We start from the raw sequence: 14,453 nt of genomic DNA, 5'->3' as shown, positions 1-14,453 counted from the left end.
CATCAAGCCAAAGAGCTACTCATGGAACAGGGTGGTGCGCGAGTGGGTTAGCGCTCCACCGATCTGGTTGGGGGCGACGTCAGCTCAGGATCAGCTCTACCTCGAGCAATGGCGGCAGTAAAGGCTAGCCAAGGAGCGCCGCGAGGGCGACTACCTCGAGATGCTGGAGTGTGACGCGGAGGAGCGCCACGAGGCGGGGGAGGAGGAACGCCTTGCCCGCGGTGGGCCAGCCCAGTCGACGATGGTACAACCAGTGGCGGATGACGTCGCTAGAGCCTGGTCGACCGCATTGCCGCCCGGCGCCGACGCTCATCGACCTCACCAGCCCCGATGACGACGAGGAGGACGCCTAGGGCAGCACGCCTCCTCATAGTTTTTAGTTTTATTTAATGTAAAAGTGGACTGGTGGACTCTCGCCGGCATTTGTGGCCGGCATTAATGTTTAATTAACGTTCTTATTTTTCAAAATGTTTGGTATTCTTTTTTGCACGACCCCAAAAACGGGTCAGGCCAGCGTTGGGCGCAAGCGCCGACCCAAACGCAAAAGCCGACATGGGTGTCCGCCGGGTCAACTCAAATAGACAAAAAGCAGACAAAATCGCCGCCCGTTTGGGTCGGCGCGTTGGAGTTGCTCTAAGTAGGCATGTGGGGGCATGAAGACGAGCACGCGATACGACACACCAGGAGGGCAGAACATTTTCTACAACACTGATATGCTCACAGCTACACATTATTGGCAGTAGCATTCCAAGATAAAGAACAGAAAGATCAAACAAAACTACAAAAAAATAAAACCTCTACGGAAAACAGCTAGACTCTACAGGTCTGGTATCTTACAATAGGGCATCTAATCTACGAGAGGCGAGTCTCAACAGGCATATCTGAGAAAGGGAGCCCTGGAGAAGAGTCAAATTCGCGGGAAGCGAGAAGGACCTCTCCTCCGAAGGAACTCAGGAATCTCCACCTTGCTGCCACCTGTGGAAGATGGATGTCGACCATTGTCTCCTTGCATTTGCTGGCCACCCTGGTTCAATACGTGAGATCGCGTAAGAAATTCCTCTCAGAATCTAGACCAGTAGTTGTCTAACCGTATTTACCTTTGCGGTGCGACCTTCTGCTTCATCCTGCCGTTTAAAGCCAGTAGCGATCAACGTTATGCTAACCTGCATTAACAAAAAGTATGTGCATAAGCATTTCTAAGCAAATAATAAACAAGTTAATCGTATTTCTTCCGCAGTTGCCAACTTGTGAAAAACTTATAGTGCAAAAGTTAAATGTAACCGATACATACTTAAAATGAACAGGCGTATGGAAACATGCTAAAATAAATGTGTACGGCTTACCTGGCCATTGAGCGATGGGTCTATGACAGAACCAAATATCAGGTTAGCATTTGGATCAACTAGATCGTAGATTACTTCGGCTGCAGCATTTACCTAAACAATAAGAAAATCAGGCCTCCGTAAGTGCTTACCCTAGACATTAGAAGCAAATGGTGACTACATAAGCTGATCTTGAAATTCTATGACCGCCCTGGAAACATGAAAGCGACACCCAGGCAACAGGTAAAATTTGATGCCGAGACCTTGAGAGCATCATCATTGTTTTCAAGGGAAGTAGCTCTTGTGAGCAAGTTTACCAACATATTTGGGTGGGTCTGCTCCAGCACCACACCTCACCCATTCAAGAGCAATATTGATGCCAGGAACATAATAATTGCAGTTTTGTGAAATAGGAAGTTTCTTATGGGCATATACTGTTGTATAGATGGAAATTACTGAGTGTTGAATCTGCCTCGTATGTTGCATATATTAGCAACTGATAGTATAGTTTTGCAGGAACAAGTTGCCTAATGAAGGGAAATCAAACTTGTATGTTAACATGGTTAAAAACAATGTGTACATGTTGGTAAAAGCTGGCTCGTCATGCAGCGAAATAGATCACACCATTATCACGATTTCATAGAACATCCCTCAGCTGTTCAGAATTTGTTTCCGACATTCAGTAACTAGAAGATAGGTCTTATTTGAATGCAGGTTAATACTGAGATGACAACTTGATACCCTGAAGTCCATGGTACCGACAGATATGTGACAATTTCAGATAAACACAATATCAGGTTTTCTTTTTATAACATAGCTAAAGGCAATAAATAAATAAAATTATGAGATCAAAATAAAAAAGATATCTTTGCTTGATCATGTCATTTCCAACTTCCAAAACTAGGCCAACCGAAGTATTGAAACTCGTGTAGAACACAATCTAATCGGACGTTGAACCCTCTAAATAACTTAATTCTATATAAAGTATTATTGCATCATTACTCTGTTTTGTGGGATCACTCAAAATCAATCAACAGGAGCCTGAGAGAAACACCCACAACAAACAAAGCAATTAAAATGTGGCCCCAGTCGATTTAGAAGGGAAACTAGCTGTACACCACAAATGCCAGGTGTCTGTTCCCTATAAAGTCGTTATCATACCCACTTGGATTGATATTGTCATCTACGAATAAAACATAATACTACTTGTTGTATCCTAGTAGCAACTTTTCTGTTTAATGTATTCATGTCATATTAGATATATGACAACTAGACAACCATATAAAAGAGTGCACAGAACATTAATCTACAAAAACTAAGTTCACCAAACAATATACGGCATGAGAAAATCAGCAAAGAACTGTCAAATAGATGAACCAACCTCAAACAAAGTCAAATCATTTCCTCCAGTGATATTCCACACGATGCCTGTAGCCCTCTCAATTCCAATATCTAGCAGTGGTGACTGAATGGCATTAAGAGCGGCGTCTCTTGCTCTTGACTTGCCTGAAAATTTAAGGCAACACAACAAAATAAAATAAAAAGGTTAAAATTCAAGTCAGTCAAGTATGGCTGTATGGCATCTGCATGGAAACTGCAAACTACAGCACTATACCAAGAAAACTGAACTCAATTCGTCAATGTCGACCTGGCATGTATGATGTATAATTAATAGTTGGTTCTTGAAGTGCACACATATGAACTATGTTTTGACCATTAATTTTATCATGTGCCTAGTATGGCATGTAAATTTGTTTCGTTATTAGTCAACAATAACAGTGTAGGACATAAGGTGAAGAAATGGCCAATGTTATTAACTTGATGCCATAAGGCGAAAAACACAACAATGCTGAAGCTATAATACATCCACAGATTCAAGTGTTGGTAGCATGCATAGGAGCAAATAGCCTAATACAGTGTTAGCTTTGAACATTGCTTTTTTTTAGCAATTTTAAGGTACCCTGGTACGCCACCTAGGTGTTAAGGAGTACCAGTGAAATCTAGCCCTTGATGCATAGGGGTATTTTAGGTTTTTAATCATATTCTTCTTAGTAGGAGCAAACCAATAGAATACTATACATATACTCCCTCTGTCCAGAAATACTTGTCGCAAAAATGCATAAAAATGAATGTATCTAGAACTAAAATACGTCTAGATACATCCATTCCTTCGACAAGTATTTCCGGACGGAGGGAGTACATATAAATTGGGCGCCGGTGATGGGAGCGGCGATAACTATGGCATCACACAAAACTTGCTTACTTTGCAACAGTTGAGGCCCGCCGCCACCATCTCCGTAACTGCACATATTCGCTCCCCCATAGCATCCTTAGCAGGCGCGTTCGGCGGAGCTGGCCGCCGATGGCCGGAGGATACAGAGAATTACTCGATGATGTCAATTATTGTTTAATCTCGCTGGATCTGAGGGCAATTTGTGAGAAACCTGCCTGAACAATTAATATCCGGCTGTTCCTGAGCAATTAAGTTCTTCTTTAGGGAGATAGCATTTTATTCACGGTTATCTCTGCAGCCAAACCTGCCATGCTCACCGCATCCATATGCACGTACTGACATATGTGACCATAGATCTGAGCTTATACATGACAGTTAATTCTCTCCAAGTTACTCTTTTTACCCCTGAAACCAGGTACTCCTAGATATTTTGTGGCAGTACTCCATATTCCATAATACTTTTCTTGGAGTACCAGTAAACAACGACCCTTAGATCTAAGACAATAGACGGCTAATAATAATTTGGGGGCACTGTAAAAGAGCTCTTTTTGAACCAAAATCTTCGAACACTACTCAACATCACATTGTGACAGGCAATCACTTTTCTCTATTTAACATTGTTTGCTCCTAGCTGCGTCATGCAATGAAGTTTTCTCAATGAACAGGGTGCAAAGTGCAAACTAGAATTCAACTTGCAAAGAATGGAGCTAGATGTGTGCAGCAATCATATAAATATCAACAAAAAGACACCAGAAGCTTATTTCAGATGTAATACCTGTTGCAGTCCCTATACCCATCAAAGATGACCCTGCATTTTGCATTATGGCTCGCACATCAGCAAAATCAACATTAACCAACCCAGGAACCTGCAAGGGGAAGAGGACATTAAATCTCTGTAAGTTATATATCTCTGATATGCTAATTCATTCTCCCGCCTTGCGTGATAAGAGTTTCAAATGCATACGTCAGTTTACTTACCGTAATGATATCAGAGATACCACGAATTCCTTGCCAAAGAATATCATCAGCCAAGTTGAATGCTTCCGTGACAGGAGTATTTGGAGAAACAGCAGACAACAGCTTGTCATTTGGGATGACAATGAGAGTGTCCACACTATTTCTCAAGGCTGATATTCCTTCTTGAGCCTGAACTGCCCGCCTCCTCCCCTCAAATGAAAAGGGCGTTGTGACAATACCCACTGTTAGTATACCCATGGACTTGGCAATTCCAGCAATTACAGGGGCACCTCCAGTTCCAGTTCCCCCACCCATTCCAGCCTGCAATATGGACACCGAAACACTATTATCATATACCTCCACATAAACATGATAGTTTCATAGGTCAAGCCATTTATTTGGAAGGGGGGTGACATTTACCGTGACAAAAACCATGTCAGCACCATGAAGAGCTTCCTCTATGGACTCACAGCTCTCCTTGGCGGCATTCATCCCAATATCAGGGTTCCCACCCGCACCCAAACCCCGAGTGAGCTCCTGCCCAATCTGCAGCCTGTTCTGGGAATGCACCGGGGACATCCTTATTGCCTGGACATCGGTGTTGACGATCCAAAACTCGACACCATTCATGGAGTACTCAATCATCCTGTTGACAGCATTTGAACCCCCACCCCCGACTCCAACGACCTTGATCTTGGCAGCGTTGTAATCGTCCTGGCTCGGCGGCACCCCCAGCCCCTCCAAAGTGCTCCCATCAGAAGAAGCTTTCCTTGGGTTAATAGCCTCGTCGTTCTGCTCGCCTCGGAGCAGGGACACCTCCGGGTGAAGGTCCAGGAAGGAGTCTTTCTTCTGAAACGAGTTAGCGCTGCGTGGGGTTGCGCGACACCTGATGTGCGAGTGACCTGAAAATGGAACGCTTCTGACCAACGCCCTCCCAGATGTAGCCCCGAGGCTCCCCGCTTCGTTTCTCCATCCAGGTGACGGCGGGGTGAGCTGCGTGAAGCATGGCAGCTGCGTCGCCATCCCAGCGAGCTGAATGGCACGCAGAGGCGGATCCAGATGATGTGCCTGGCGTGCCGGTGCACACCCAGAAAATTCGGAGGTTGGTTTGTAGGACGGGAACGGCGATGGCGACGGCGGGGAAGAAGGCGGACCGCGGCACGCCTGCAGCTCTAGGGCACGGCAAAGTCTAAAGATTGGGTTGCATAAAAAAGATACAATGAAATGTAGAAGAAATTTGGGGCGGAAGAGACGAGGTCAGACCCTTACCACGGGCGACTCAGGCCGGACCGCGCCGAAATCCCAAGATATCGCCGCCGCGCGCTTCACAAAAGAATCAGCAAGCACTTGAGATTTGGGGACGGAGGTGGAGAATTTGAGGTGGTTGGCCGCCGACGGGAGGAGTGGGGTTTCAGTTCCGGAGGTGGTAGAATCTGGTATCTGTTTTTTGCTGGGTTTGCGGCTTCTCCTAAACCCCTACCTACCTGGCTGTGTGAGCCGGAACAGCTGGTTCTGTTTGCTTCCAAAACTGAATTTAGTGGTGTGATGAATTGTATAATTGTCCCTTGCTACTATAAAGATGTCAATTAGTGGTGGCATTTCGTTTGCCTCCTTGTCCTATACTATCACCAGGTGTTAGATTTCTCGCAGAGTGTGAGATGTTGTCATGTTGCTCGCAAAGTTAGAGCCTAGTTTGTTTTATTGTAGCAAACTGTTGGCTGCCTCGTTGTTTTATTTGTAGCAGCAAAGTTTTGGCTAGCACTATCTAAAAGCATCATTTAAATCGTGGCTATGACAACGCAGTGCTACAAACATTTTTGCAGAGAAGGGGAATAGAAAATATCATGCTTGTCTCCTCAAGGATACACCACGGGAGGTGCACCGGGGCACCCAACTCTGTCCGCCATCGGTTCCCTCCCGTCCTTCCTCCTCCCTCGCCGCCACCGAAGGCAGTCGCAAGATTCCCGCGCCTGCAAGGGGGAGTGGCGGCGAGGCCTTCGGTTGCTCCCCTGCCTCGGGTCGGGTGAGGACCTGGATCTGAGGCGGTGGCCTCGATTGATGTGGGCGGCGTCCTTCCACCGGTGATGGGTGTTTGTTGGAGCGGTCCGTCCGACTTCCTTGGCTTCTTGGGCAGCGGGATTCTGGTGGACGGAGGCTGTGGCCTGAGGTGGTTCCCCGTGCGCCTCTCGTCAGATCTAAGGTGGACCATCCTAGCGCGCAATTCTCCCCATCGGCGGGTCTAGATCTCCGGTGACCATGCTCAAAGGTGTTGATGGCGAACCTGGTGGGTGCTGGGGTGAGAGCTTGTCCAGGGGGCACCTATGGCCGCCGCTAGCGGCCACATCGTCGATGGCCTCCGGGTGTTTTCCCCACCTTGGTGGCGACCGTGAGGTCAGCCCCCTGCTCCCTGCTCCCTATGTGCCCGGGTGAAAACCCTAGTTCCCCGTGAATGGGCGGCAGCGGCGCCATGGCGTTGTCACCATCTTGGAGGCGTCGTCTTGGGCATTGAGATGGAGGGTGTGCACGGCGAGCGCGGATGGTTCCCGGTGTCGGAGGTGGTGCGGTGTGACATCTACCGCATCAGCGACAACGGGTCTAGGCGGCGTGACGTTGCGGGGTTCCAGTGATGGACGTGTGTTGATTGACACACATAGGGTGGTGGCGCTGCCTGGCGCCATATGGTGGCGTTGATGGCAGTTGGGCCTCGCAAGGTCATTGCGTGCGTCTCTCCTGAATTTGGGACTACGGAAGATGGCGGTGGCGGATTCTGGAGCATGCGCATGTGGTGCGCTGAGGGTCTGCTAGACCAGTTGGTGATCTCGGTTCTCCATGGGACGACTTGGTGAGGCCACCGGATTATATGGTGTGTGTTAGTGCGTGGTCAGGGCACATTGATAACCCACAAGTATTGGGGATTAGTTGTAGCCCATTCGATAAATAAGAGTATCGAACCCAACGAGGAGCTAAAGGTAGAACTAATATTCTCTTAAGTTCTATCAATAACCGATATAGCTCTACGCACGCTAACGCGGGCTTTACCTAGAACAAGAAATAAAACATGTTTGCAAGAATAAAAAGATAGCTCTGAGAGATAATAAAAGTTAGTTGTTGTTTTAATAAAAGAACGATAAAGTAAAGGTTTTGGAAGAACAATTATAAAATAATTGACCCTCAGCAATTGAATATGACATGAGTGAAACTCATCATACTTATGAGGGAGGGGCCTAAGCTAATATACTCTCCGTACTTGGAGTATATGTTCTTATAATTGAAACTCTAGCAAGCATCCGTAAATAGTAAACATGCATTAAGGTAAAACCCAACCACGGTATTAAGTTAAAAGTCCCATTTGATCCCATATGCAATAACTCACGAAATTGGGTTTAGATTTGTGTCACTCCCGCAACCCACTATAAGCAAATCATTAACATATTGCAAAACCCTACAGCAGGAACCCCACATTTGAGCGAGACAGGCGGGCACCATAAGACACCACCATAATAACATACAACTCATATCGATCATACCATACCACAATTAACCTAGAGGGCAAAAGAAAACTACTTAAACATAATAGAGGTGCAACACATCATTGGATAATACATAGCATAGAGCACCATGTTCAAATAGAGATTACAGTGGGGTAAGAGAGGTTATTGAAGGAAATATGCCCTAGAGGCAATAATAAAGTTATTATTTATTTCATTAAATCATGATAAATGTTTATTATTCATGCTAGAATTGTATTAACCGGAAACATAATACATGTGTGAATACATAGACAAACATAGTGTCACTAGTATGCCTCTACTTGACTAGCTCGTTAATCAAAGATGGTTATGTTTTCTGACCGGAGACGTGTCTCGGTCATGTCTACATAGTTCTCGAACCCGTAGGGTCCGCACGCTTAAAGTTTCGATGACAGTTATATTATGAGTTTATGAGTTTTGATGTAACGAAGGTTGTTCGGAGTCCCGCATGTGATAATGGACATGACAAGGAGTCTCGAAATGGTCGAGACATGAAGATTGATATATTGGAAGCCTATATTTAGATATCGGAAATGTTCCGGGTGAAATCGGGATTTTACCGGAGTAACGAGGGGTTACCAGAACCCCCCGGGGGCTTAATGGGCCATAGTGGGCCTTAGTGGAGAAGAGGAGAGGCGACTAGGGCAGGGCCGCGTGCCCCTCCCCCTCTAGTCCGAATAGGAGAAGGAGAGGCCCCCCACTTTCCTTCCTCTCTCCCTCCTCTTTCCCCTTCTCCTAATCCAACAAGGAAGGGAGGGAGTCCTACTCCCGGTGGGAGTAGGACTCCTCCTGGCGCGCCTCCTCCTGGCCGGCCGCCCCCTCCCCCCTTGCTCCTTTATATACGGGGGCAGGGGGCACCTCTAGACATAACAACAATTGATCCCTTGGATCTCTTAGCCGTGTGCGGTGCCCCCCTCCATCATATTCCACCTCGATAATATCGTAGCGGTGCTTAGGTGAAGCCCTGCGTTGGTAGAACATCATCATCGTCACCACGCCGTCGTGCTGACGGAACTCTCCCTCGACACTCGGCTGGATCAGAGTTCGAGGGACGTCATCGAGCTGAACGTGTGCTAGAACTCGGAGGTGTCGTGCTTTCGGTGCTTGATCGATCGGGCCGTGAAGACGTACGACTACATCAACCGCGCTGTTCTAACGCTTCCTCTTTCGGTCTACGAGGGTACGGGGACAACACTCTCCCCTCTCGTTGCTATGCATCACCATGATCTTGCGTGTGCGTAGGAAAATTTTGAAATGACTACGTTCCCCAACAGTGGCATCCGAGCCAGGTTTTATGCGTTGATGTTATATGCATGAGTAGAACACAAGTGAGTTGTGGGCGATACAAGTCATACTGCTTACCAGCATGTCATACGTTGGTTCGGCGGTATTGTTGGATGAAGCGGCCCGGACCGACATTACGCGTACGCTTACGCGAGACTGGTTCTACCGACGTGCTTTGCACACAGGTGGCTGGCGGGTGTCAGTTTCTCCAACTTTAGTTGAACCGAGTGTGGCTACGCCCGGTCCTTGAGAAGGTTAAAACAATACTAACTTGACAAACTATCGTTGTGGTTTTGATGCGTAGGTAAGAACGGTTCTTGCTCAGCCCGTAGGAGCCACGTAAAACTTGCAACAACAAAGTAGAGGACGTCTAACTTGTTTTTGCAGGGCATGTTGTGATGTGATATGGTCAAGACGTGATGCTATATTTTATTGTATGATATGATCATGTTTTGTAACCGAGTTATCGTTAACTGGCAGGAGCCATATGGTTGTCGCTTTATTGTATGCAATGCAAACGCCCTGTAATTGCTTTACTTTATCACTAAGCGGTAGCGATAATCGTAGAAGCAATAGGTGGCGAAACGACAACGATGCTACGATGGAGATCAAGGTGTCGCGCTGGTGACAATGGTGATCATGACGGTGCTTCGAAGATGGAGATCACAAGCACAAGATGATGATGGCCATATCATATCACTTATATTGATTGCATGTGATGTTTATACTTTATGCATCTTATTTTGCTTTGATTGACGGTAGCATTATAAGATGGTCTCTCACTAAATTTCAAGGTATATGTGTTCTCCCTGAGTATGCACCGTTGCGAAAGTTCTTCATGCTGAGACACCATGTGATGATCGGGTGTGATAGGCTCTACGTTCAAATACAACGGATGCAAAACAGTTGCACACGAGGAATACTCAGGTTAAACTTGACGAGCCTAGCATATACAGATATGGCCTCGGAACACTGAGACCGAAAGGTCGAGCGTGAATCATATAGTAGATATGATCAACATAGTGATGTTCACCATTGAAAACTACTCCATCTCATGTGATGATTGGACATGGTTTAGTTGATTTGGATCACGTGATCACATAGATGATTAGAGGGATGTCTATCTAAGTGGGAGTTCTTTAGTAATATGATTAATTGAACTTAAATTTATCATGAACTTAGTACCTGGTAGTATTTTTTTTGTCTATGTTTGTTGTAGATAGATGGTTCGTGCTGTTGTTCTGTTGAATTTTAATGCGTTCCTTGAGAAAGCTAAGTTGAAAGATGATGGTAGCAATTACACGAACTGGGTCCGTAACTTGAGGATTATCATCATTGCTGCACAGAAGAATTACGTCCTGGAAGCACCGCTGGGTGCCAGGCCTGCTGCAGATGCAACTGACGACATTAAGAACGTCTGGCAGAGCAAAGCGGATGACTACTCGATAGTTTAGTGTGCCATGCTTTACGGCTTAGAACCGGGACTTCAACGACGTTTTGAACGTCATGGAGCATATGAGATGTTCCAGGAGTTGAAGTTAATATTTCAAGCAAATGCCCCGATTGAGAGATATGAAGTCTCCAATAAGTTCTATAGCTGCAAGATGGAAGATAATAGTTCTGTCAGTGAACATATACTCAAAATGCCTGGGTATAATAATCGCTTGATTCAACTGGGATTTAATCTTCCTGATGATAGTGTCATTGACAGAATTCTTCAATCATTGCCACCAAGCTACAAGAGCTTCGTGATGAACTATAATATGCAAGGGATGGACAAGACTATTCCCGAGCTCTTCGCAATGCTAAAGGCCGCGGAGGTAGAAATCAAGAAGGAGCATCAAGTGTTGATGGTCAATAAGACCACCAGTTTCAAGAAAAAGGGTAAAGGGAAGAAGAAGGGGAACTTCAAGAAGAACAGCAAACAAGTTGCTGCTCAAGAGAAGAAACCCAAATCTGGACCTAAGCCTGAGACTGAGTGCTTCTACTGCAAGCGGACTGGTCAGTGGAAGCGGAACTGCCCCAAGTATTTGGCGGATAAGAAGGATGGCAAGGTGAACAAAGGTATATGTGATATACATGTTATTGATGTGTACCTTACTAATTCTCACAGTAGCACTTGGGTATTTGATACTGGTTCTATTGCTAATATTTGCAACTCGAAACAGGGACTACAGATTAAGCGAAGATTGGCTAAGGACGAGGTGACGATGCGCGTAGGAAATGGTTCCAAAGTCGATGTGATCGCGGTCGGCACGCTACCTCTACATCTACCTTCGGGATTAGTTTTAGACCTGAATAATTGTTATTTGGTGTCAACGTTGAGCATGAACATTATATCTGGATCTTGTTTGACGCGAGACGGTTATTCATTTAAATCAGAGAATAATGGTTGTTCAGTAATATCTTTTATGGTCATGCACCCTTGAAGAGTGGTCTGTTTTTATTAAATCTCAATAGTACGGATACACATATTCATAATGTTGAAGCCAAAAGATGCAGAGTTGATAATGATAGTGAAACTTATTTGTGGCACTGCCGTTTGGGTCATATTGGTGTAAAACGCATGAAGAAACTCCATACGGATGGACTTCTGGAATCACTTGATTATGAATCACTTGGTACTTGCGAACCATGCCTCATGGGCAAGATGACTAAAACGCCATTCTCCGGAACTATGGAGCGAGCAATAGATTTGTTGGAAATCATACATACTGATGTATGTGGTCCAATGAACATTGAGGCTCACGACGGGTATCGTTATTTTCTCACCTTCACAGATGATTTAAGCAGATATGGGTATATCTACTTAATGAAACATAAGTCTGAAACATTTGAAAAGTTTAAAGAATTTCATAGTGAAGTAGAAAATCATCGTAACAAGAAAATAAAGTTTCTACGATCCGATCGTGGAGGAGAATATTTGAGTTACGAGTTTGGTTTACATTTGAAACAATGCGGAATAGTTTCGCAACTCACGCCACCCGGAACACCACAACGTAATGGTGTGTCCGAACATCGTAATCGTACTTTACTAGATATGGTGCGATCTATGATGTCTCTTACTGATTTACCGCTATCGTTTTGGGGTTATGATTTAGAGACGACCGCATCCACGTTAAATAGGGCACCATCAAAATCCGTTAAGACGACGCCTTATGAACTATGGTTTGGCAAGAAACCAAAGTTGACGTTTCTTAAAGTTTGGGGCTGCGATGCTTATGTGAAGAAACTTCGACAAGATAAGCTCGAGCCCAAATCGGAGAAATGTGTCTTCATAGGATACCCAAAAGAGACTATTGGGTACACCTTCTATCACAGATCTGAAGGCAAGACTTTTGTTGCTAAATTCAGATCCTTTCTAGAGAAAGAGTTTCTCTCGAAAGAAGTGAGTGGGAGGAAAGTAGAACTTTATGAGGTAACTGTACCTTCTCCCTTATTGGAAAGTAGTTCATCACAGAAACCGGTTCCTGTGACAACTACACCGATCAGTGAGGAAGCTAATGATATTGATCATGAAACTTCAGATCAAGTTACTACCGAACCTCGTAGGTCAACCAGAGTAAGATCCGCACTAGAGTGGTACGGTAATCCTATTCTGGAGGTCATGTTACTTGATCATGGCGAACCTACGAACTATGAGGAAGCGATGATGAGCCCAGATTCCGCAAAATGGCTTGAGGCCATGAAATCTGAGATGGGATCCATGTATGAGAACAAAGTATGGACTTTGGTTGACTTGCCTGATGATCGGCAAGCCATCGAGAATAAATGGATCTTCAAGAAGAAGATTGACGTTGATGGTAATGTAACTGTCTACAAAGCTCGACTTGTTGCGAAAGGTTTTCGACAAGTTCAAGGAGTTGACTACGATGAGACTTTCTCACCCATAGCGATGTTTAAGTCTGTCCGAATCATGTTAGCAATTGTCGTATTTTATGATTATGAAATATGGCAAATGGATGTCAAAACTGCATTCCTGAATGGATTTCTGGAAGAAGAGTTGTATATGATGCAACCAGAAGGTTTTGTTGATCCAAAAAGTGCTAACAAAGTGTGCAAGCTCCAGCGATGCATTTATGGACTGGTGCAAGCCTCTCGGAGTTGGAATACACGCTTTGATAGTGTGATCAAAGCATATGGTTTCATACAGACTTTTGGAGAAGCATGTATTTACAAGAAAGTGAGTGGGAGCTCTTAAGAATTTCTGATATTATATGTAGACGACATATTATTGATTGGAAATGATATAGAATTTCTAGATAGCATAAAAGGATACTTGAATAAAAGTTTTTCAATGAAAGACCTCGGTGAAGCTGCTTACATATTAGGCATCAAGATCTATAGAGATAGATCAAGACTCTTAATTGGACTTTCACAAAGCACATACCTTGATAAGGTTTTGAAAAGGTTCAAAATGGATCAAGCAAAGAAAGGGTTCTTGCCTGTATTACAAGGTGTGAAGTTGAGTCACACTCAATGCCCGACCATAGCAGAAGATAGAGAGAAAATGAAAGATGTTCCCTATGCTTCAGCCATAGGCTCTATCATGTATGCAATACTGTGTACCAGACCTGATGTATGCTTAGCAATAAGTTTAGCAGGGAGGTACCAAAGTAATCCAGGAGTGGATCATTGGATAGCGGTCAAGAATATCCTGAAATACCTGAAAAGGACTAAGGATATGTTTCTCGTTTATGGAGGTGACAAAGAGCTAGTCATAAATGGTTACGTCGATGCAAGCTTTGACACTGATCCGGACAATTCTAAATTGCAAACCGGATACGTGTTTGTATTGAATGGTGGAGCTGTCAGTTGGTGCAGTTCTAAACAAAGCGTTGTGGCGGGATCTACATGGGAAGCGAAGTACATAGCTGCTTCGGAACTAGCAAATGAAGGAGTCTGGATGAAGGAGTTCATATCTGATCTAGGTGTCATACCTAGTGCATCGGGACCAATGAAGATCTTCTGTGACAATACTGGTGCAATTGCCTTGGCAAAGGAATCCAGATTTCACAAGAGGACCAAGCACATCAAGAGACGCTTCAATTCCATCCGGGACCAAGTCTAGGTGGGAGACATAGAGATTTGCAAGATACATACGGATCTGAATATTGTAGACCCATT

At 44.9% G+C, this 14,453-nt stretch overlaps 1 protein-coding gene across 2 annotated transcripts; it reads right to left on the bottom strand.

Moving 5' to 3' along the window:
- Positions 1-673: 673 nt before the first annotated feature.
- LOC119364209 (cell division protein FtsZ homolog 2-1, chloroplastic-like) lies at positions 674-5,998 on the bottom strand. Of its 2 annotated transcripts, none has more exons than XM_037629636.1 (8): positions 5,782-5,998; positions 4,933-5,682; positions 4,534-4,833; positions 4,331-4,421; positions 2,704-2,828; positions 1,344-1,436; positions 1,098-1,163; positions 674-1,024 (listed from the first exon to the last, which is right to left on the bottom strand). In XM_037629636.1, exons 2-8 carry the CDS (start codon positions 5,533-5,535, stop codon positions 908-910), a joined length of 1,395 nt encoding a protein of 464 aa, XP_037485533.1. In that variant the 5' UTR covers positions 5,536-5,682; positions 5,782-5,998; the 3' UTR covers positions 674-907. The 2 variants fall into 2 exon arrangements, with proteins under 2 accessions (XP_037485533.1, XP_037485534.1); XM_037629637.1 differs by having other exon boundaries at positions 4,933-5,676.
- Positions 5,999-14,453: the final 8,455 nt, after the last annotated feature.

Source organism: Triticum dicoccoides, chromosome 2B (assembly GCF_002162155.2).
Source record: "Triticum dicoccoides isolate Atlit2015 ecotype Zavitan chromosome 2B, WEW_v2.0, whole genome shotgun sequence".
NCBI lineage: Eukaryota > Viridiplantae > Streptophyta > Magnoliopsida > Poales > Poaceae > Triticum > Triticum dicoccoides.
Note: the sequence above shows the minus strand (reverse complement) of the source record. Positions and strands in the feature narration are given on the sequence as shown.